Source organism: Salvelinus namaycush, chromosome 31 (genome assembly GCF_016432855.1).
Source record: "Salvelinus namaycush isolate Seneca chromosome 31, SaNama_1.0, whole genome shotgun sequence".
NCBI classification, from domain to species: Eukaryota; Metazoa; Chordata; class Actinopteri; order Salmoniformes; family Salmonidae; genus Salvelinus; species Salvelinus namaycush.
Genome location: NC_052337.1, coordinates 29,087,951 through 29,109,793, shown reverse-complemented (window position 1 = coordinate 29,109,793; position 21,843 = coordinate 29,087,951). Strand labels below are relative to the sequence as shown.

Below are 21,843 nucleotides of genomic sequence, written 5' to 3'. Positions count from 1 at the left end.
ACGCAGAGAGAAAACGATAAACCTGTAGCATTATATAACCTCCCCCAGGCTAAGCCTCTTATGCACACTAAACATGCAAGCACACACGCATTCACACACATACACACACTTTGAATGCAAACACAATGATTCGTCACCCTACTATACTAGTAGGAAATGGTGTATGCAAAATACCTTAAGACACAATCAACCATCTGGTAGTACCTATTACGCTGAATAAAGATGCTCTTGGTTACTCTAACCAAAGGCTTATCCAGGAGGAATTGAACTTTAAATGCAAATCCTAACGACTGGACTTGTTTTTTGAGAGAAACTACCCCAAGTCCTGTGTTGCCTTAGCTGAACCAACAGCTTCTGCAGTCCTGTCGGTGCAGGACTCGCTTACAGGCATTTTCACTTCTAAATAATTAGATAAACTGTCTGTGTGCTCTTTGAGTGTTACTGAGAGACAGTGAAAGGGAGTAGGAGGGAGAGCACTAAGTGGAAAGCAAGATTCTCTCTACTTGTTTGCAGCGCTTTAAGATTTAATGGGGATAGTGAGTGTGGCATTGTATTACTGGAGTGTCTGGATGAGATGTGTTGAGAATGCCTACTGTAAGTAGTGTCTGGATGAGATGTGTTGAGAATGCCTACAGTAAGTAGTGTCTGGATGAGATGTGTTGAGAATGCCTACAGTAAGTAGTGTCTGGATGAGATGTGTTGAGAATGCCTACAGTAAGTAGTGTCTGGATGAGATGTGTTGAGAATGCCTACAGTAAGTATGGGTGATCTCTGCACTGCTAATAGGCCTAATTTAAAACTGGAGGCTACCAAGCTTTTCTTTGTGGTACCTTTATATGTGACATATGCTGTGCATACAAACATTAAAGTCATCTCACCAGGGCTTCAGAAGCTGTCCTGTAGTATGTTACACTGTTATGAGCACAGCAAACACCACTATGAGTGTGGTAAACACCACTGTAGCTAAGGGGAGTCAGTATAGATTTGGCTCCGTGAAAGGTTACACCCTTTTTATCTAAGGGTGCTTTATCTTAGAGGAATTTATGTGCATGTGTCTATTCACTTGTGTGCTGGTGTGTAATGCTACTGTTGACGTCAGGTTCCTCTGAGACCATCCATGGAATGTTCTTCCTGGTTTCCCAACAGATTCAGCAGACGTTCTTAATCTGCTCATTAATACTCCTGGCCCAGTTGTGATGAAACCCCAGCCTCTGGACAGGCACAATCTTCCCCTTGTCTGAGCCACTGTGTCCGGCTGTCTGCCTGCTCCATGTTTTGACTGGGGGATAAAGACCTACCTCTGTCTGTATTGTTCTCTTAAATGCCGGACATTAAACAAACTTGCTGTAGCTCCTCTGTTTTTAGCCCCACCAGTTGGAACCCTACTCAGGGTGCACGTAAACAAGGAAATATCGTTATCAGAGGGTTAGGCTGTCTATCTGCCTCCCTGCCAGTTCCTCCTGCCTGGCTCACATGCTGACTCATTGTTGCCATGCAGTGATGTCACTAGGAGTCATGTTCTGTAAATGCATTTCTTTATATCATTGCCCTGATTGGTTACACAGTAAAGGCTAGGACAACCCTCTATCTGTTACCAAGGAGTTTTTTCCCCCATTAAAGATGTTTGGATTGCCCTCCTAGGCATGTAACAAAAGATGAACTAGGCCTATAACATGAAGCAAATGTTTAAACAGCCATGTCCATTCACAGGGGCTATAGTATCTTAAGTTAGAAAGAACACAGACACATTATAAACAGTAATGCAAAATTGCATAACAGTTTCCGTGAAAGTGTCTGCTAAAGATAGACATTCCTGTGGGAAGAGAAGAAAGGTTGGAATGTCAGGTATGAATAGGCCCTTCATACATAGACAAAAAAAGGTATTTCAAACCTACAGGAAGAAGTGTGAGAAAAAGAATGAGTGAAAATGCGAACTATTTGAAGCTCTTGACTGAGAGTGGATATAGTAAAACTGTTTGTCAAAGGTCCTGATCATATTAATAGTCCCAGTATTGGAGAGATGGAGTATCCTATGCTGTCTGATCCTTCTGGGATCAGCTGTAATAAAAGAAGCTGGTGTTCTCCATGCCTACAGCCATGTTTCTCTGACACACTTATTGAACCGTGGAAGGCTGAAGAGGCCTTGGAAAGACTCCAGTGTATTTGAGTGAACACAGACACTCAACAAAGACACACTTTTTCAAATCTCGTCTCTCCCACCCAACAATGCATTCAATGATCATTCTTCGTGGTTGTTTGACATGCAGAGGTTGTAATACTTCATGGGTAGTCTGGTGAGAGATGACTTAAAGCTGCTAAACTCCTGTTCACATTACTATGTGTGAGTGATCCCTGTGGGCACTGCTTGTAGGTGTGTGAAGGAATATAGTTCTGTGGACAATAGACATGCTGTCACTCACTGTAATTTTATGACAGGAAGTCATATGATGCCTAGTATGCAACGTAGCTAGCTGCCTTATCTGAGTTACGGTGGCCTGTTCATTAGACACGTGTAACTTCCTGGCATTGCAAACCTTTGAGGGCAAAGGCTTGACTTGCTCTAATGCTTGAAATGCTACTGTAAATTCCCCCTAAACTTTGGTTTAACAGCACTTTACTGTAACAGTAATGTACTGTTAAACCAAAGTTTCTCAGGGATTTACAGTAACATATCGTACCTTTTTACAGTAACTTTTAGGTAACTAACTGGCTTCCAGTAAGTTACCGTAAAAACAACAGGATGTTTTTACAGTGCAGGTTAGTGATGGGAAAAACATTTACATATCGTGATATTATTTTTGACAATATATCATATCATTTTGACAATATCACAATATTATTTTTGCGCTTGTTAGCTGTACCTGCACTAAGTATTTTTCCTTCATAGCTTGATCTCCATTTTCTTTTTAAATAGGGAGCCAATTTGTTTTCAGTACTTTTATTTCCATGACTGATCAAAACTTGTTTCCTCATGGCTCTCTCTTGTCCCTCTGCAGCAGACATATGGTGAGCAATATGTTTGTAACATGGAATCGCAATAAAATTACAGTATTGAATCGCAATACATATAGAATCGTGATAATATCGTATTGTGAGGTCCCTGGCAATCCTAGCCCTAGTGTAGGTCCGAATACAGTAGCTGGCTTTTGTAGTTTGTATTGAAGATGAAGATGAACAAAGAGGGGGGAGTTGGAAGCTTTATTACTCTTGAATGATCCAGAAGGAAATCAAACCGTTTTTTAAGAGCTTGGGCCTGTCTTAGGTCCCCTTGACTTGGTGTTGGAATAGTGCTTCAAGTCTTAGGAAGGCTTCAACACTGCCTGATGTGAATTTAGGCAGCCGGCATCTGCTACATATTAAGACATATTGTGGTCTCTGCCTTAATGCCTTGTTCTCCTGTGTCATGATACCATCAGACAGACTCACACAACAGCTCCATCTGTTTCAGAGTGGCACTGGAGATACCGATCCATTGCAGCCATCCAGCTTCTCTGCCAATCTGCCCCTTCTCTTACCACAGGGTTATTCACCATTCAAACAAACTGCTGCCTGCCAGTCTTTCTGCTGTGGTGATGGGGATAGCAGATTAGAGAAAGCTAGCTAGCTAACTCTACTGTCAAGAGTGATTACCCAACCTTTTACTGCCATTTACTATATTTGTCTCTACAAGGGTTTGTAAATACTGGCCAGCTGCTGCTGCTAGTTTTGTTTGTGTACAGTGTACACATATTTAATGCCCCTCCCCTTCACAAATGTGACCGACCAGCTCAATTCGGTCCTATGTAGCAACATTTTAAATTGTATTTTTTACATAGGATAAAAGTAGAGACTCAGAGCTAGAAAACTGTATATCATACACTGCAGTTAAGGAACAATGGAAAAGTAATTCTGCTCTGAAAGTTTATAAACTTGTAACCTCACTTTTGAGAAAATGGACCTCAAATGTTTTGGTAAACCTACTGGAGAGCTCTTCTTTGTCTACACCAATTCAGCATTATTCACACCCTCTTAAGCCTTAGCCCCACCCATCTCTTTAAGGATTCACATGTGCTTAAAGAGATGTGCTAAACAGAGTAAGGTAGTGTAGTAAATAACCTAAGATTTCAAGACGAAAAGTGGTGAAAGTAGTAACAAAAATGCACTTTATCTAGTCCTATATCCTAATCTGACTTTGGTGCAGGTCATGTTGTTCTTCACATTACCGGTAAACACACACTATATCAAATCAAATCTAAGTTGCACATGCACAGGATTTTATATTTAACCAGGCAAGTCAGTTAAGAACAATTTCTTATTTACAATGACAGCCTACCGGGGAACAGTGGGTTATCTGCCTTGCTCAGGGGCAGAACAACAGATTTTTACCATTTCAGCTCGGGGATTCGATCCAGCAACCTTTCAGTTACTAGCCCAACACTCTAACCACTAGGCTACCTGCTGGCCCAGAAGGTGTAAACAGTACAGTGAAATGGTTATTTGCATATTTGCATAGTAGCAATATCAAAAATAGACAGTGTCCAGATAAATATTGTATAAATATTTAATAATTATTAGATGATTCTTACCCAGACACACTTGTCAAAATTAATGGTCCATGTGAAAGAAATGCTATAACCTCCCCCTCAGCCACATCCAGCTAAGTGGATGGGTCACTGTTGTCTAGACATGTACACATGTTCATGAAATACAATAGATTACTGTAATCACCCACAGACACACATGGCTAACTTGATGGGTCATGTAATCATCTGGCGAAGCAGAGTCTTTTGTTGAGACATGTAGCTTGCTAGTTAGCTAGCTAAACAATGAACCTAATGGTGCTTTCAAGACAACTGGGGAAATACGAGGTCAAATCATGACGTCAGTGATTTTCAGGTCGGAAAGTTGTGGCTCTAGAAAGAGGCCCGAGTTCCTGAGTTTGAATTCCGAGTTAGATTACTATTCAAAATTATTTTTCCCAGTAGGAGCTCATTTTTTTCCAAGTTCCCAGTTGTCTTGAACGCACTAAAGTCGGAAGTCAGAGATTTCCAAGTTCCAGAGTTCCCAGTTGTTTTGAATGCGCCAATAATCCCAACCCATGCTACTAGCAATACAAACTGATTGTCATAGCTAGCCACCATGCATGAATCTGCAGGTAGCTAAAGCTAACCAACTAGGTTCAATGTTAGCTAGCTAGCTAACATTAGGCTATAATTAGCAATGCGAATGGTTTCATCCATCTCCTTAGCTATCATACTCTGCTTCCACTGGGCATTCCAGTGATTTCAAAACTCAGTCAAGTTCTTCCGTGACAACCACACTGTTGATCGCCATTTCAGAAGACTCTACGATGTACAAGGCCAATTTCTGGTTAATTGAAAATGTTTTGACCTATATCAGGGATTTCTTCATCGCCTGATTCATTTTCAGTCAGAGAGAGTCAGCATGGTAGGATCGTCCTCCAGAAGCTGGAGAGCTGTAGCAACACTTTTGCAGTTCTTCATGATATCTTTCAAAAAAGGCGCGGTAGAAACAATTACCTACACATTCTGAGTAGCTCATGCTATAGACAGAAGCATGCTACATGGCAGACCAATCGGAACTCATCTCTCGGCATGTCCAGCCCACCCATTATCTCATGGCTAGCGAGAAGGTTCCTGTCTTTTCCGTGGCTAAACCAACTAGGCCCTTCATTTAACAATGTTAAATGTATTTACACGTTTGTTATTAAGGCACATGAAAGTTCACATGTTCAAGAAAGCATTTCTGCCCAAGAATGCATTTTGATAAAAAAATATATGTTTTGTTCGAATGCCTTTCCTGTGAAGTAGGAACAGGCTCCCGATTGGCACAGTGGTCTAGGGCACTGCATCTCAATGCTAGAGGCATCACTACAGACCCTGGTTCAGTTCCAGGCTGTATCACAACCAGCTGTGATTGGGAGTTCCATAGGGTGGTGCACAATATTGGCCCAGCATTGTTATGGTTTGGCTGGGGTAGGCCCTCATTGTAAGTAAGAATTTGTTCTTAACTGACTTGCCTAGTTAAATAAAATAAATAAAATGCCTAGTTTCTTAAACAAATGGGGTGAGGGTGAAGAGAGAAGTGTGTAAATGCATTATGCTAAATGGGGCAGATAGATTGAGAAACAGATTGCATGGTTTATTTAATGCCCACATGATGGACCGTTAGTTTCAAGGGCGCTGGTCTTTTCTGTGCACTGTGAATTTTGCTGTTGTTCTCCCAGAGCAGAACAGAAAAGCTCTGCCAGTGGAGGGGAGCCATCTGCTACTTGTGTGTGTCTCTGGTGCCAACGCGGGCTTCTGCATGGGTGTGGGTGTGAGCCTGTGGTCGCTCGGTCACACAGTCCATAACTGCACAGTGTCATATGCCACCACTTCCGTCCCCTGCACAGATCTCTCTTCTCTAAATCTGACCTCTCTCTCCCTCCCTCAATTTCTGACAATGTGATGCCATGAGGGAACATGATGCTATGGGGATGCAGGTTTCTGTAAGAGATGAGGAACGTGACCTTGTGTGAACATCGTGTTCAACTGCCCATTATCAAAAGGTTTCAGTTCCTCCTTAGAGAGAGAGGAAGGGGGGAGGAGAGACAGATGATAGATAGATAGATAGATAGATAGATAGATAGATAGATAGATAGATAGATAGATAGATAGATAGATAGATAGATAGATAGATTGATTGATTGATTGATTGATTGATTGATTGATTGATTGATTGATTGATTGATTGATTGATTGATAGATGTAGATGCTGTAGTTGTGTTTGGTGAATTGGGCTTCAGACAATCTCCCAGGCTTACCCAACTTGTTACATAATCGTCTCAACACTCAAACATGGCTGAACACAGCAGGCTGATGATGGGTTTAACAGTAGTTAAACAATACATTTTGTTTTCCAGGATGTTTTTTTCTAACCATCATTGAACACAAAATGGCGGCCATTCGACACCGGTTTCACATGAATATTGGCAGCACTGATACTGTTTCTCCTATTTCCTCCACCCTCTCCATCTGTTGATAACTACACAACACAATCAAGTGTCTGTTTTCTAAGATTATTTATGACCAAGAGAGAATAGAGCCCCTTTGCCCAACTGCAGCAGCCGCCACTAATGACCAAAGTAAGGCATCATGCTTTGTGAGGGTCTGTGGTGTGCCTCGGGTAAGGTCATTATGATGCTAATAAGTCTGCGGCATTCGCTGTTTTTCTCTCCAACGGTATGGAACTCAACACAAAGGCCTTTAAACCACACAGACCCTCTCCATACATCACCCCACTGGGCACAGACATCAAAAATTCAACGTCTATTTCACATTGGTTCTATGTCATTTCAATGAAATTACATGGGAACAACGTTGATTTAACCAGTGTGTGCCTAGTGGGACGTCATATGTTTTGTGACCGCTGTGTGCAGTCTGATCAAACTAACCCTCTGGTTCATTCTCAATGAAGGAGATAGGAGCTTATCACAGGACATCAGATTAGTAGTGGCTGCATGTATGCTGCATCATGAAACATGATCTAATCTCCTGGTACATATCTAGGTTGACCTTTACTTACATAATGATAATATTACCCAGAAAACATCTGGTTCATCTGAAGTTTGACGTAGATGTAGAGTCTGCCTGTCCCGATGGGGCAAGGCTGGCTGGCTCGCCCCATCAAGGCTAGCTATTGGATTTGACTTGCATTAGCGTCTCAGCAACATAATCGATAGCCCCATCGACCAGGTGAGCGGCGAGGCTAATACAGTCTGTGATTCAAATAACTCTACAAACCCATCACTATTGAATGTTGAGTGCTGCTGTTTTTATACAACACAGTGAACACACCAGGACTAAGGGTATTCTCTCTAAAGGGAATACTCTCTGAACATTGGGCTTCTAGTCAACAGAAAAACATATTTATAGACACCATTCATTGAAATCTCTGGTATTCAGTGTTTGTAGCATCCATACCATTTATGGGCTCTGTTTTTTATACCAGCTCATTGCTTAGATAAAAAACCATAGTGAAAACTACCATTTCAGAGAGCTATGGATGATAGACTAAGTTAGTAAACTGTGTACGGTTGATTGACTCTTTTCTTTCTTTCCATTCCAGCCATTAAGGTGAACTGCCTGGGATCATGTGGGGTCTCCAACAAAATGAACGACATGTCATGGACACTGGAAGAGCAATACTTCAGCAGCACACTGTCTGTAGCTGACAAAGGTGAGGACTATGGAAGCCTTTTTGGGGCTACTGATTCAACATGTATAGAGTATAAGGTATAGAATGAGAATCTAAATAGAGGCTCTTCAGTGGCCGTGTTGCAGCCCTCTTCATCTCTGTTGATTATAAAATGTATGATAATGTAGCTTTCTCCCTCTCGATTGGGTTTTTGTCCTCAAGAGCGGTTTTGCATTTATATTGGTGATCACTCTAAGGGATAATTAACATTTTCCACAGCTCTTGTGACAAAACTAGTGTTCCTGCACTAAATGTTCTGTCTGCCCTCTCAGATGAGAAACATGGCTGTGCCTATCAATTACTGATCAAGAGAAGAGATGTGCTGTCCTCCACAGATCCCATCTGTTTAACTGTCTGGTGGTGCTCTGTCCTAGTACTGGTCAGGGAGTTCAGTATGTGATCTGTGGAGAACGTAATTTATGCTGGTTAGATTAACGTACCACCAATATGTTGCTTAATATTTAACTCCACCACTTCTCTCACCTATAGACCCAGTGTTTTTACCAGAGAGCAGTCCGTTCAACTCTGTTTTCTTTCTTCCTGTCTACATATATAGTATAATCCATAGTCTTTCCTTGTTATTTTTATATATTCTATATCCATACTGATTCATTAACCCATAACTTGTGTTGAAAGCACTTAGCTCCGACAACCCACTAAGCCGTCTGAACCGCACAATTACAGTCAAGAGAGCTGATTTAATCTTTTTGATGTTATTTAATAATACAATCGGGGAGGTAGAACTTCTAGGCAGAATTCCTGTGTCCAGTGTCTGTGTTCTTTTGCCCATTTTAATATTTTCTTTTTATTGGCCAGTCTGAGATATTACCTTTTCTTTGCAACTCTGCCTTCAACTCTGCCTTCAGCAACCCGGAGTCGCTCTTCACTTTTGACGTTGAGACTGGTGTTTTGCGGGTACTATTTAATGAAGCTGCCAGATGAGGACTTGTGAGGCGTCTATTTCTCAAACTAGACACTCTAATGTACTTGTCCTCTTGCTCAGTTGTGCACCAGGGCCTCCCACTCCTCTTTCTATTCTGGTTAGAGCCAGTTTGCCCTGTTCTGTGAAAGGAGTAGTACACAGCGTTGTATGAGATCTTCAGTTTCTTGGCAATTTCTCGGCATGGAATAGCATTCATTTCTCAGAACAAGAATAGACTGACGAGTTTCAGAAGAATGGTCTTTGTTTCTGGACAAAAAATGTGTTTTTCTTTAAAAACAAGGACATTTCTATGTGGCCCCAAACTTTTGAACGGAAGTACTGTACATATATATACAGTATCAGTCAAAGGTTTAGACACACCTACTCATTCAAGGGTTTTTCTTTATTTGTACTATTTTCTACATTGTAAGACATCAAAACTATGAAATAACACATATGGAATCATGTAGTAAGCAAAAAAGTGTATATATAAAAATATATTTTAGATTTTAGATTCTTCAAAGTAGCCACCCTTTGCCTTGACAGCTATGCACACTCTTGGCATTCGCTCAACCAGCTTCACCTGGAATGCTTTTCCAACAGTTTTGAAGGAGTTCCCACATATGCTGAGCACTTGTTGGCTGCTTTTGCTTCACTCTGCGGTCCAACTCATCCCAAACCATCTCAATTGGGTTGAGGTCAGGTGATTGTGGAGGCCAGGTCATCTGATGCAGCACTCCATCACTCTCCTTCTTGGTCAAATAGCCCTTACACAGCCTGGAGGTGTGTTTGGTGATTGTCTGTTGAAAAACAAATGATATTCCCACAAAGCGCAAGCAAGATGGGATGGCATTTCGCTGCAGAATGTAGTGGTAGCCATGCTGGTTGTGTACCTTGAAAACTTACACTGGCCACCACTTTATCTGTGTGTGTCTGTCTGTCTAAATGTGATTTTGCTTGTCTGTCTGACCAAGTGATCTCTCTCTTACAGGTACCCTGGCAGCTGGCGAGCACAGCTTCCCTTTTCAATTTCTCATTCCAGGTATGTTTGGAATTAGTCTGGAAAACCTGTTGAACTGCATTCCACCATACTGAGGTCAATAAAAAAAAAACATCTTTACAGTATACCAGAACTGTTGTTAGTGACGTTGAAGGAAACTGGTAAAACAGCTGATAACGTGAAGTTTCTGAACAGGCACAGTGTTTGTTGCCTTTGTAGTATTGCCTAATGCCCTTGGCTCTTTGTCTAACAATGAAACAATTGGACTGAACATAATATATTATTGTGAATAGAGAAAGAACATTCAGTACAGTTTGTTCAGGTAAATAAAGAGATGCCTTTTCATATCACAGGTAGAGCACACTATTGACTCTAATGTCTCTGCCCTTGTGCTTTATGCACTTCACCTTAAAGGGGGGCTGAACTTCCTGATTTAGCCTCGGTTTCAATTCCCCTCATTAGGAAATGTGACTGAGAATGAGATTTGGGTTTTGGAGGTGTGCTTTGATGTGGGTGTCTTGTGTGTACGGTCAAACATGGGAAGTGTTTGTACTGTCACTGACAAAACAGTACACAGTTACAGTCACTCACCCTTCTCAATAACTTGAAACAGTTTAACCAGGTCTTGTGTCTGGAAGTAGCCTAGGCAAGCTAGCCAACTTCTTCCCCCAATTAGCTTCAGCCAGCCGGTGTGCGACTGTGGCAAAGTTGGTTTGACTTTGGATAGCCTATCTCTGGAGCTAGTTAGAGACCATCAATAAATTACACAATGTAAATGAGGCAATATTTTCATGTTGTCCAGTTTTTAGTTGTCTCATTAAATGCTTTAAATATTTGTATATGAATTTCTACAGTTTATAGGTGGTTTGAGTTTTTTTTTAAATATTGTCCCATGTACATTGTGTAATTTACTGGTGGTCCCTAACTAGCCCCCATAGGGATATCGAATGTCAAACCAAGTTGACCATGGGTATTATGATCGGTGCGCTCCAAATTGATGATTACTTGGGTGCTGCCAGCTGTAAGCATGTGGGCAGGATTGAAATCAACCCAACTCAAGAAAGACTTTTACTGTCACGTTCCTGACCTGTTTTCTGTTAGTTTTGTATGTGTTAGTTGGTCAGGACGTGAGTTTGGGTGGGCAGTCTATGTTTTCTGTTTCTATGTTGGTTTAAAGGGTGACCTGATATGGCTCTCAATTAGAGGCAGGTGGTTTTCATTTCCTCTGATTGAGAGTCATATTAAGGTAGGTGTTTTCACACTGTTTGTTTGTGGGTGGTTGTCTCCTGTGTCTGTGTAAGTGTATGTTACGCCACACGGGACTGTTTTCGGTTTTGTTTGTTCGTTCGTTTTATGTAGTCAGTTTTCCTGTTATTGCGTTCTTCACGTTATATGTAAGTTCGTGTCCAGGTCTGTTGACTGCGTTTGTTATTTTGTAAATTCTCAAGTGTTTCGTGTTTGTCGTGTTTTCGGTTTATTTAATAAATATCATGTCAAATCGCAAAGCTGCATTTTGGTTCAATCCCTGCTCCTCCTCTTCGGATGAAGAGGAGGAGGAAAGCCGTTACATTTACGGTACCCTTCATTCCATGACATACATTTTTTCCCTAATTATCTCACAAATTGCCATTTTTGACGAGACTGACTTCATAACCAAATTTATCCTATATACACTTTGTCGTCAATTTTGACTCTAGAATGTTTTTGACTCATTGACACCACGTAGGCCATTTTCAAAAGGAGAAGTTGCTTATTACGTTAATGTATCACTATCTATCACTCCAGTGTTTAATTGCTATATCATAATTACCTCGCTTGTAACGTTCGTCAGAATTTGACCAAAGCGCAGCGTCGAAAGTGTTCATGATTTAATGTTCACAAAAAACACTCAAACAAAAGGCGAAAACGAAAGCGCACAGTTCTGTCAGGGGAAACAACCTAAACAGAAAACAACACCCCACAAAACTCAAATGGAAAATGACAACTTATATATGATCCCCAATCAGAGACAACGATAGACAGCTGCCTCTGATTGGGAACCACACACGGCAAAACAACAAAGAAATAGAAAACATTGATTTTCCCACCCGAGTCACACCCTGACCTAACCAAACATAGAGAATAAATAAGGATCTCTAAGGTCAGGGCGTGACATCGCCACTATGGCCTATTTATTGCCTTACCTCCCTTATCTTACCTCGTTTGCACACACTGTATATAGACTTTTTTCTACTGTATTATGTTTATACTGTATGTTTGTTTATTCCATGTGTAACTCTGTGTTGTTGCATGTGTCAAACTGCTTTGCTTTATCTTGACCAGGTCGCAGTTGTAAATGAGAACTTGTTCTCAACTAGCCTACCTGGTTAAGGTGAAATAAAGGTGAAATAAAGGTGAAATAAATTAATTTAAAAAATATAAAATTTGCTCTTTAATCGTAAATGCTTCAGTCAGCCAATATCTCCTGTCTAAGTGGGTTATATATGTCAAAGTCGGCCATGTAAGTCATCCCCGGCCAAGGACAATCACAAAGGTAGAGTTAACAAGTGCCAGTAGCCTAGAGAGCCATATTGTGTCCTCACAGACACACCCCTGTGTAATAACACATGACATTTGGAATGCTTCTTTTGACTGGACTGTGAACTCGAGTACATGCAGGTGTGATGTCACAGACAGTTCGGTGTCTGTCCATTAGGCTCCACTCTGTCTGCGCTCGGTGGGGTGAGGAGGGATGTCTATATATAGTCCTTTAGTTCTGTCAGTGTTTAATTGCGCCTTGTGGGCCCCCTGCCATCCCCCCGCTGTTCCTCCCACCCTCGTCTACAGAACAGGCAGAAGACATGATAATTCCAGAGCTGATGACGGGATCATCCAGGCAGGCTCACTGAGCCCCGTGACCCAGTGACAGTGCCCCCTGCTGGTTGTCAGGTCAGGGGCTGACAGGGGAGGCTTTAACATCTAGGCTCTAGAGCTCCTCCAAATAGGATGCTACATTAAAACTGCTGTTCATGCTGTGAGGATTGATGGATGTACTTAAACACTGACAAGTAAAGACTTAAAAACAGGAGCCCTTGGTTCTGTGGAGGAGGCTGGAGAAGAGATAGTGGAAGAGCTTTTTGTCAGGCCCATAGACTCAGTCAGACAAGTGTCCCTGGTGCTGGGTTCCCTCTGGCCGCCTGTCTGTGTCTGTTCTGCCAAGCCTTTTACACCCAGCCTGCTGCTCCTCACTAATCCTTATTGACAGCAGGAAATTCCCCTGTGCAGCACCCACTACTGACATTATCATTTAAATGAGTAGGAGTGCAGAATTAGAATGGATAATACTGAGAAGTCCAGCGACTTGTTTATTTTGTGTACACCTTGAGAACTCTACCATATTGAATCAATCTATTTATTCCAATGATTTATAGGAATGTACAATAATGTGTTTGGTTAAAGGCCAATGGGTAAATCATAGCATGACAGTGGACACAACGCATTCTAATTTGAATGTATCAGCACCTGTCATGCTTTAAGGCATGAGCTGAAAACAAAAGATGGACATTTCTATTACACAGTATGACCTTTGTAAATGTATTCGGATTGAGGATATACTGTAGACGTATCTCTGATTGTCCTGAACTTCATCCTGTAATTCTCCATTCCTTCTCTCCATCCAACCTCTCAGAATTGTTATTTTTGTCTTTGTCTTCTTCAGTTTCCTTTCCTCATTCCCTTCCCCTCCTCCTTTATCATCGGTCCTTTCTGGACTGTGTTAATAAACAGTGTCCTCCTCCTGTCCTCTTAGGAGGGGATTTGTACAGCTCAGACAGATGAGCACAGACACTTGGTGACAGCGCTGCTAGGAGCACTGAGTATCTGTCCCCCTGATCTGATCTATCTGCCTCCCACTGCTCAGACCAAGCACTGACTGGCATTTCTCTGATAAAGCACACACAGTGACCAGACATCATTTTAGACTGCCAGTCTGTTTTAGTCAGAATCTCATATCCTTGTTCATAGGATTCATCTGCAGACAGCACAGGCTTTATGAAATAAATGAAACAGTTTTGGTTAATGTCGATGCAGTTGCTGTAGCACTTGATGTCGTGAATTATTTATCTCCATGAGTACATTTTTGTATACAACCTTAAACTTTCTGTGGTCAATCTTGCACTGTTTAATAGCTGTATTTCTCTCTGCCCAACCAAGTGGCTGCCCCGACCTCCTTTGAAGGGCCCTTTGGGAAGATTGTTTACCGTGTGAGAGCCGTCATAGACACACCTCGCTTCTCCAAGGACTACAAGGCCCAGAGGCCCTTCTACCTACTTAACCTGCTCAACCTCAACCAAGTGCCCAACATTGAGGTAAAGACCAGTCAACACGGTCTCAACAATATAATTCAATTGTTTTGTAATGCAGTCATTTCAATGGAATTACCTAAAAAAATAACTAGATATAGTACTTGGCTAGAGACTGTCTACTGGAACAGTAGATCATGTCTGAAGAGGACAGTGGACTACTCGTAGAGTGCCCACTTATTTGATCATGCCTTATTTAGTTTGATAGTTATGGGATTTGATTTCAGCACAATGAGCGCAGCACAACCACTATCTTGTCTTTTATTAAAGATTACGGGAGGACTCATCCTTACCCCCAGCTCTAATTTCTCTGTTTCTATGCTCTGTTCACCTGTCCGTTGGAACGGCTTGTTTTATCCTTCCTATGACTGCTTCTCCCCAGCAACCCAGTTATGCTGTGACCACTAAGAGGTTCAGCTACCTCCTGGTGAAGACGGGCACCCTCATGATGAAGGCTTGCAGTGACCAGAGGGGATACACACCAGGCCAGATCATTAGACTAGCCACTGAGATCCACAACAAGTCAGGCAAGGACACGGGCTGTGTGCTGGCCAGCCTCATACAGGTACCCAAGACCTCTTTAATGTCTCATGTGCTCTTGTTCCTTTACCTATTTTGTCCTACAAAACAGATAGTCTGACTGGTTTATGGGCAAATGCTGATATACCGTATATTGTGATGTGATGTGATGCTTTGCTCTGTATTGTCTGATCTGTATGTTGGTCTGATGGGCTTCACTCTGATGACTCTCTCCTGATCAGAAAGTGACTTATAAGACCAAACGGGCTGTGTTCGACCTGCGGACCATAGCAGAGGTAGAGGGGGCGGGAGTGAAGGCGGGGAAACACGCTGAGTGGCGGGAGCAAATCATCGTACCGCCCCTCCCCCAGTCTGGCCTGGCCGGCTGTAGCCTTATAGAGATCGATTACTTCATCCAGGTTAGTAACACCCTCAATGAAGTGCACTTGTTGGGATCCCCTCAATGAATAGTGTTGTTCACAAGTGGTGCTTCAGACTTGTAGCAGTTGTACAGTGTTCTTTCTATAGTTGTAGTTAAATAAGGTTGTAATATAAACCAGACACTGTTTCTCATACAGTATCATAGTGCTGTAATCCTCTCATTAACCCAATGCACCTGTGATGTAGTGTGCTGTAAGTCATTCATGCTCAGTCTCAGATGTCTCTTTAGTGAGTTCAGGGATTATAACTGTGGTAATCTCTTGCTCCTAATACAGTATGGCAAAGCTATTTTTGTCAGTACAGTCCTTAAAGGCCCAGTGCAGTCAAAAATGTGATTTTCCTGTGTTTTATATTTATATATAATTATATATCTATGAGGTTGGAAAAGTACTGTGAAATTGGGAAAATGATGTAGGGCTGACCCTATTTAGTCGACTGTTCGATTGTTTGGTCAATAGGCTGTTGGTCGACTGAGATTTCTTTAGTCGAGCAGTAGCAAAAAAACAAAAAACATGGTGTACAAGACACCTGTCTGAGTGGACTGATCCATTCTGGAGGCTGTGGGGATGGCCCAGTCCATCAGTCTTAAGACATGTGCTACTGAAATTGTATATGGTTATAATATGTAAGAACAATGGTGCAACAGAAATAAAGATTTTATTATTTTATAACACATGCGCTTTCTCACGTTGAATAGAGGTCGCTGTCCGCGGTTCTGAAACACATCAATATTGGTGTTGAAAACAATGCGGCGGAGGCAACAACAGAGTTAGGAGATGAGAAAACAGCCCTTGTCTTAATTGTCTAAGAAAAGTGAGGAGAGAGGAAACACCAACTTAATTAGGTCTATAATCAATCGCCTAACCGTTAAATGTGCCTGGCTTTATAAATCATCCATATATATCTACAGAAATAAGACAGATCCTGCTTCTGTTGCCTGTTTAAGTGTTTGGTTGATAGCCTACCGATTCCGTGAGCACTAAGGCTCACGCAACAATTTAACAAATTGGGCTGTTTTTAATCTTTGCTATGCTCTAATAAATTTCCTTAGAACAGCCTCTCTGGTGTTATTTGTAATTTATTTAGTGTTGTTTACACTGTTCCAAATTGTCCGAAATTATTATTTATAATAATAACAACCCTCCTTTTCCCTTGAGCTCCTTATTATTATTATTATTATTATTATTATTATTATTATAATAATAAGTGTCACGGTCATCGTTGCATGAAGAAGTGGACCAAAGCGCAGCGTGGTAAGTGTTCATGATTTATTTTCCAAAAAACACTCGAACAAAATAACAAAGAGCAAAACGACAACGAACAGTTCTGTCAGGTGCAGAAACACAAAACAGAAAACAACTACCCACAAATACAGGTGGGAAAAGGCAACCTAAGTATGGTTCTCAATCAGAGACAACGATAGACAGCTGCCTCTGATTGAGAACCACACCCGGCCAAACACACAGAAATACAAATCATAGAAAAAGGAACATAGAATGCCCACCCAAATCACACCCTGACCAAACCAAAATAGAGACATAAAAAGCTCTCTACAGTCAGGGCGTGACTAAGTAATGTCATTATCATTAGTAGGCTTAGTATAGTAGCCTTGTATAACCACCGAAGGCCTAAGAGCACATCCTGTTTAGTCTTAATATCGTAACTTACTTAGGCCTATAATTCAATAGTTATATAGGCTACTGTATCAATTAATCATTAATTCGTTCATGTCATGACACAGCATACGAGTCATTCATGATGTGAAATGCAATCAAGCATTTTAGTTTTAAAATAAAATAAAGCGATAATTTGAATAATTAGCGTAAACAATAAATAGGCCTAAAACGTTCCATTTCAGAAATTGCATTCACAAATGAATGCGACTGTTTTTAGTCTTTGCTGTAATAAAGGCTTTAGAAAAAATAATTAAGAATTACAACAGACTCTCTGGTACGCTAATAATTTATTTAGTGTTGTTTACATTGTTACAAATGGTCAGAAAAATTATATTGTAAACTAACAGAGCCTGTTACATAGGCCTAATATGCACGCAGTGCTTGCTCCTTATCTTATTTTTCTTGATCTCCAGTATTTTCCACAACTAGTCAAATTTATTCCACACATCTTCCCCTTTACCTCCTGCGCAACCAGCAACCTGCTTCGAGTTTATTTGTCACGTCCTCTGCATCGTGTTACGGTGTTCAGAGTTTGTTATAACCAATTTATTGATGTGATTATGATATGCTTTAGGTCAGGTCCTATTGGTCACGTGCATTCGAAGCATACATGTGTCACGTAAAGAGAGCAATGAGGGATTTCGGTAACAGAACTTTTCAGTCAGAAATGGGTGTAATTATGTTGCAGCTTCAGCAACATGGACAGTGCGATACACACTGATGTTCTATGGTGCTCGCTGCAGCAGGGAAGAGAGAGAAAATGGATGCTAGTCACACAGTCACTGCTGTCTTTTTTTCTTTTTACACAGCGCAGCAAGTCTGAGCCAGATGGCACAATCAAATGAATTGCTGTCGGATTCCCTCTAGTCATTTGTGTCTCTTAATTATTTCATCAAACAGTTTGCTTAAAGCATTAGACAAGCTCAGTGTATATAGTTGATTTGATTAAAACACAGGATGTGTCTATATATGGAAAAATGCATGTTTAAAAATGTTGTCCAATCGATTGGTCGAAAGAACAGACAACTCTTGGTCGACCAAGATTTTGTTGTTGTTGGGAACAGCCCAAAAATTATGACAATGCCCTTTTACTGTAAGAGCTGGTTGAAAAAAACACCAGAAATTTACCAGGCGGTAAATTAGTTAGTAGACCAATAAGAAAGAGCATTCCAAACCGCTCTGCCAATAACAGCTAGTTTTCAGTTTCCCCCTCCCCACTCAGACCACTCCCAGACAGTCCTAGCCAAATTCTTGCTTGAGAAATTACTCTTTACTAAGAAGCTATTTTTGTTTCTTTTTTACAATTTTAATTGAAAACAATCACAGTAAGGTACTTAATTGTTAACCATAAATGGTTTGATATTGAGATGAGAATAGCTGCATTGGTGTGTTAAAGGAGCATCTTGGAATGATAGGATATTTAAACACATTTACATTGTATCTTGTGACCGCTGCAGGTATCACTAAAGTCCCCCGAGACAGTTGTCACTTTACCCATCTACATCGGGAACATCGCTGTCAACTTGATCCCGTCACGACCTATGCCCTCAACTCCAGCCCCAACAACCATCAGCCCCAACCCCGGCCCAGAAGGGGTTACCCCGAGCGCGCCCCCGGCTGAGGAGGACTTGGAAGAGGTGTTGGGTGCAGGGGGTTCAGTCAGCGAGGAGATCCCCACAAAGAGTCACTCCCAGCAGGACCAATCCGGCCAGCCCCCCACCATGTCCCCCAGTGCATTCAGCTACGCTCCCGCTGTAGATTTCCCCCCCAGCCAGCGACGTGCCGATGACACCTCGGCGCCTCTGTTCTGTGTGTCTACTGGGGCCACCATCCCCTTCTTCACAGAAGGAAACGCCACCCCAGTACCCACGTCCTGTCCTCTCATACTCCCGCCTGAGTACAGCACCTGGGACTTCACACATGGTGAGTCACCCCCCCCCCCCCCCCCCCCCTCAAAACGGTGTTAGTATGATGATCAATGATTAGTGAACAATGGCCTACTATATAGTCTGACTTTCTCTGGTTTGTCTGTGTATCTTACAGAACCCCCTCCCACATATGAGGAGAGCTGCAGCAGTAACAACTCCAGCTTCAACAACAGCAGACCGCAGGAGTGAGGACTGAGCATAATGCAGCTCACAACCACAATTACACTCCCTAAAGGACCAATAGGATACTGCAACCCTTTCTCCAAGTGCACAGAACATGCTCTCCTCCTAAATATTACTTTAAAAAATATTTTTTAAAGTGATCATATCAGATTTTGTATTATAGTTTATACACCCTTCTCCCTGGCTTAAAGGACCTGCTGTTATATAGATGGAATGAGAGCGCAAAGTCCCTGTGCATAACAGGAGGACTTCAGAGACAACTTCTAGAAGGTAGGATATTCCATAATTGGAGGCTATTGGAGACTAAACGTAGTGGGTAATACAAATTGTGAATATTCTTGCATTGTTGACTTGAAATTGTTGTAGGCCTGCTACTATATCTCCTTTTCCATTCTTCAAACACAACCAAAATCTGGCCTTTATTGTAGTTTCCTTCCAAATGTGCACACTACTGTAATTCCGATCCACTTCCACCGCAGTGGCTCCCTCTTTTGATGAGTGGAGTAGGGGTGGCCTAGCTGGACATGAGGTCCTTAGCATGTCTACCCCCTGGTGGCCATTAACGGAAGAGAATGGAGCCTATTGGAAAAGCTTCAGACCTTCACTAAAGTATTGGAGTTCAATGATGCCTGACGAAGAACATACTCCATCAACCTGTGATCTACTGACAAGGGGCTTCTGGAATTTGCATCTTATCTTGTCACACCTCATCATCCTGAAACAGACAAGCGGGACATTGTACTCTTGGGTGTGCAGGGGAACTACGTAGCAAGGGTTGATATGCATTTATGACATCTGATGCAAACACCAACTTTTCTTTCACCTTCTTTACCCTGAATTAATGGAGATGATCTGTTGATTTTCCCCATGTGGCCTTAACTCATTCTGTTCTACCTACATTACTATGTGCTGATGAAGACAGTTGTCTTCAGGGTTGCTGTTGCTTTTGAAATGGCAGTCAATGCTGATCAAATGTGTTGGTGTGACAACCAACAGTGTTAAATGTTCAAGCACAAGACAGCACTTTTTGACAGTTTGAAAACTGCATGTATATGTTTTTGTGTGTGAATGAGTATATAGTGTACCAGTTTGTGTGTGAATGGGTATATAGTGTACCAGTTTGTGTGTGAATGGGTATATAGTGTACCAGTTTCTGTGTGAATGTGTATAAAGTGTACCAGTTTGTGTGTGAATGTGTATAAAGTGTACCAGTTTGTGTGTGGCTGATCGCCCCTCCTGTCTTTGATAGTTGATAGCGTTGGACATCTCAATTTGAAAGCCAAACATCAGGCAATATCATCCACTCTGTTTGTATGACTGTTTGTTTTGTATGTCTGTCTTGTTTCTGTCTCAATTACAGCATCCTTTTTTATTTATAAGCTAATCTCATTGTGGCTTATGTATTCACAGAGTTGCATGAAACAACCTTTAGCAACTGCTGTGGGAATACATGTACCGTCATCCCTCCTCAAATGGTAGCCTATGTAGTACAGTCACAGCCTTTAATACCAGAAAATAGATTGCAGATGATATTGGGAATTGATCTGTGGTTCAGACCACTGCTCTATACTATTTTTTTATTTGTATTTTACCTTTATTTAACTAGGCAAGTCAGTTAAGAACAAATTCTTATTTTTAATAAGGTATCAGCTCTGAAAGAACCATAGAAATTACACCTGTATTTACCATGTGCTATTCCGTTATCTCCAAGATTGCTACGGCAGCTTGGTTCTCGAGTCATTTCAGGCTGCCTTTATCAATCCTGCCCCATTGTTTGTATTTCTCTTCACGAAAGTACTATAGCTTTATAAACTCTGACATGTTTTTCATTGTACATTCTTTTCCCCTCACAAATGGGTGTGTGGTTTTGTATTTTTCTATTTGCAAACAATTTTCTGGTGCATATGGTAGCCATTTGAGAGAGAAAAAATATCCTGAAAAATAGTAGCATCCTGGTTAATCAATGTAATATTTCAACTTGTTGTAAATCCAAATTGTACAGTGTACCAATAAAATTATCTGCCATATCATTTGTACTGGTTTTGTAAAGGAAAGTGGTTTGTTGGGCCCTATATTTAAGAAACCTGTCCCGAAGTACATAGATAGTTAGGTTATGAAGCTATAAAAGTGGTTGGCTAAGGAGAATAAAAAGGTGACCTCAGGTGCCGTCAAAATAAATGGGTTTATCAACCATGTGCGCTCTGCCAGGGATTTTTTTCCATCCTTTATGCCTCATGCTACAGAAACAGGAGACAGGCTCTTGGTCCTATGAGCCATTCCAGCTTGTGCAAGGCTACTTACTCACATGTCTTGGTGTGACTATTATACACTATACTTTAGCTGCCTTCCTTATAATGCTTTGACAATGGAATGATAGCCAAGACAATGTCCAGTAGCCAAGATAATGGGCGCAACAGGGGAGAGCGTGAGAGGAGCAAGGAGGAACCAGCCTGATCGTCTCAGGGCTCACCACTTCACTGTTTACTGCAGCTCCGCTCTTCCTCTGTTGCCATAGAAACTGCTTAGCCCGACTCCATTATCCTCCCTGTGTTACACAAGGACATGGACCACAGAGCTTATGTCTGTTTGCATACAT

The 21,843-nt window shown here is 41.5% G+C and overlaps 1 protein-coding gene across 1 annotated transcript in view; it reads left to right on the top strand.

Annotated features, from left to right (window-relative positions):
• LOC120025972 (arrestin domain-containing protein 1-like) overlaps positions 1 to 21,283 on the top strand; it is a 39,892-nt gene extending 18,609 nt beyond the window's left edge. Inside the window, exons 2-8 of the mRNA XM_038970735.1 lie at positions 8,110 to 8,220; positions 10,152 to 10,202; positions 14,352 to 14,506; positions 14,883 to 15,065; positions 15,262 to 15,438; positions 18,594 to 19,059; positions 19,180 to 21,283. Of these exons, the coding sequence (XP_038826663.1) occupies positions 8,110 to 8,220; positions 10,152 to 10,202; positions 14,352 to 14,506; positions 14,883 to 15,065; positions 15,262 to 15,438; positions 18,594 to 19,059; positions 19,180 to 19,253 (1,217 nt within the window). The 3' untranslated portion in view covers positions 19,254 to 21,283. The remainder of the gene's footprint in view (positions 1 to 8,109; positions 8,221 to 10,151; positions 10,203 to 14,351; positions 14,507 to 14,882; positions 15,066 to 15,261; positions 15,439 to 18,593; positions 19,060 to 19,179) is intronic.
• Positions 21,284 to 21,843: the final 560 nt, after the last annotated feature.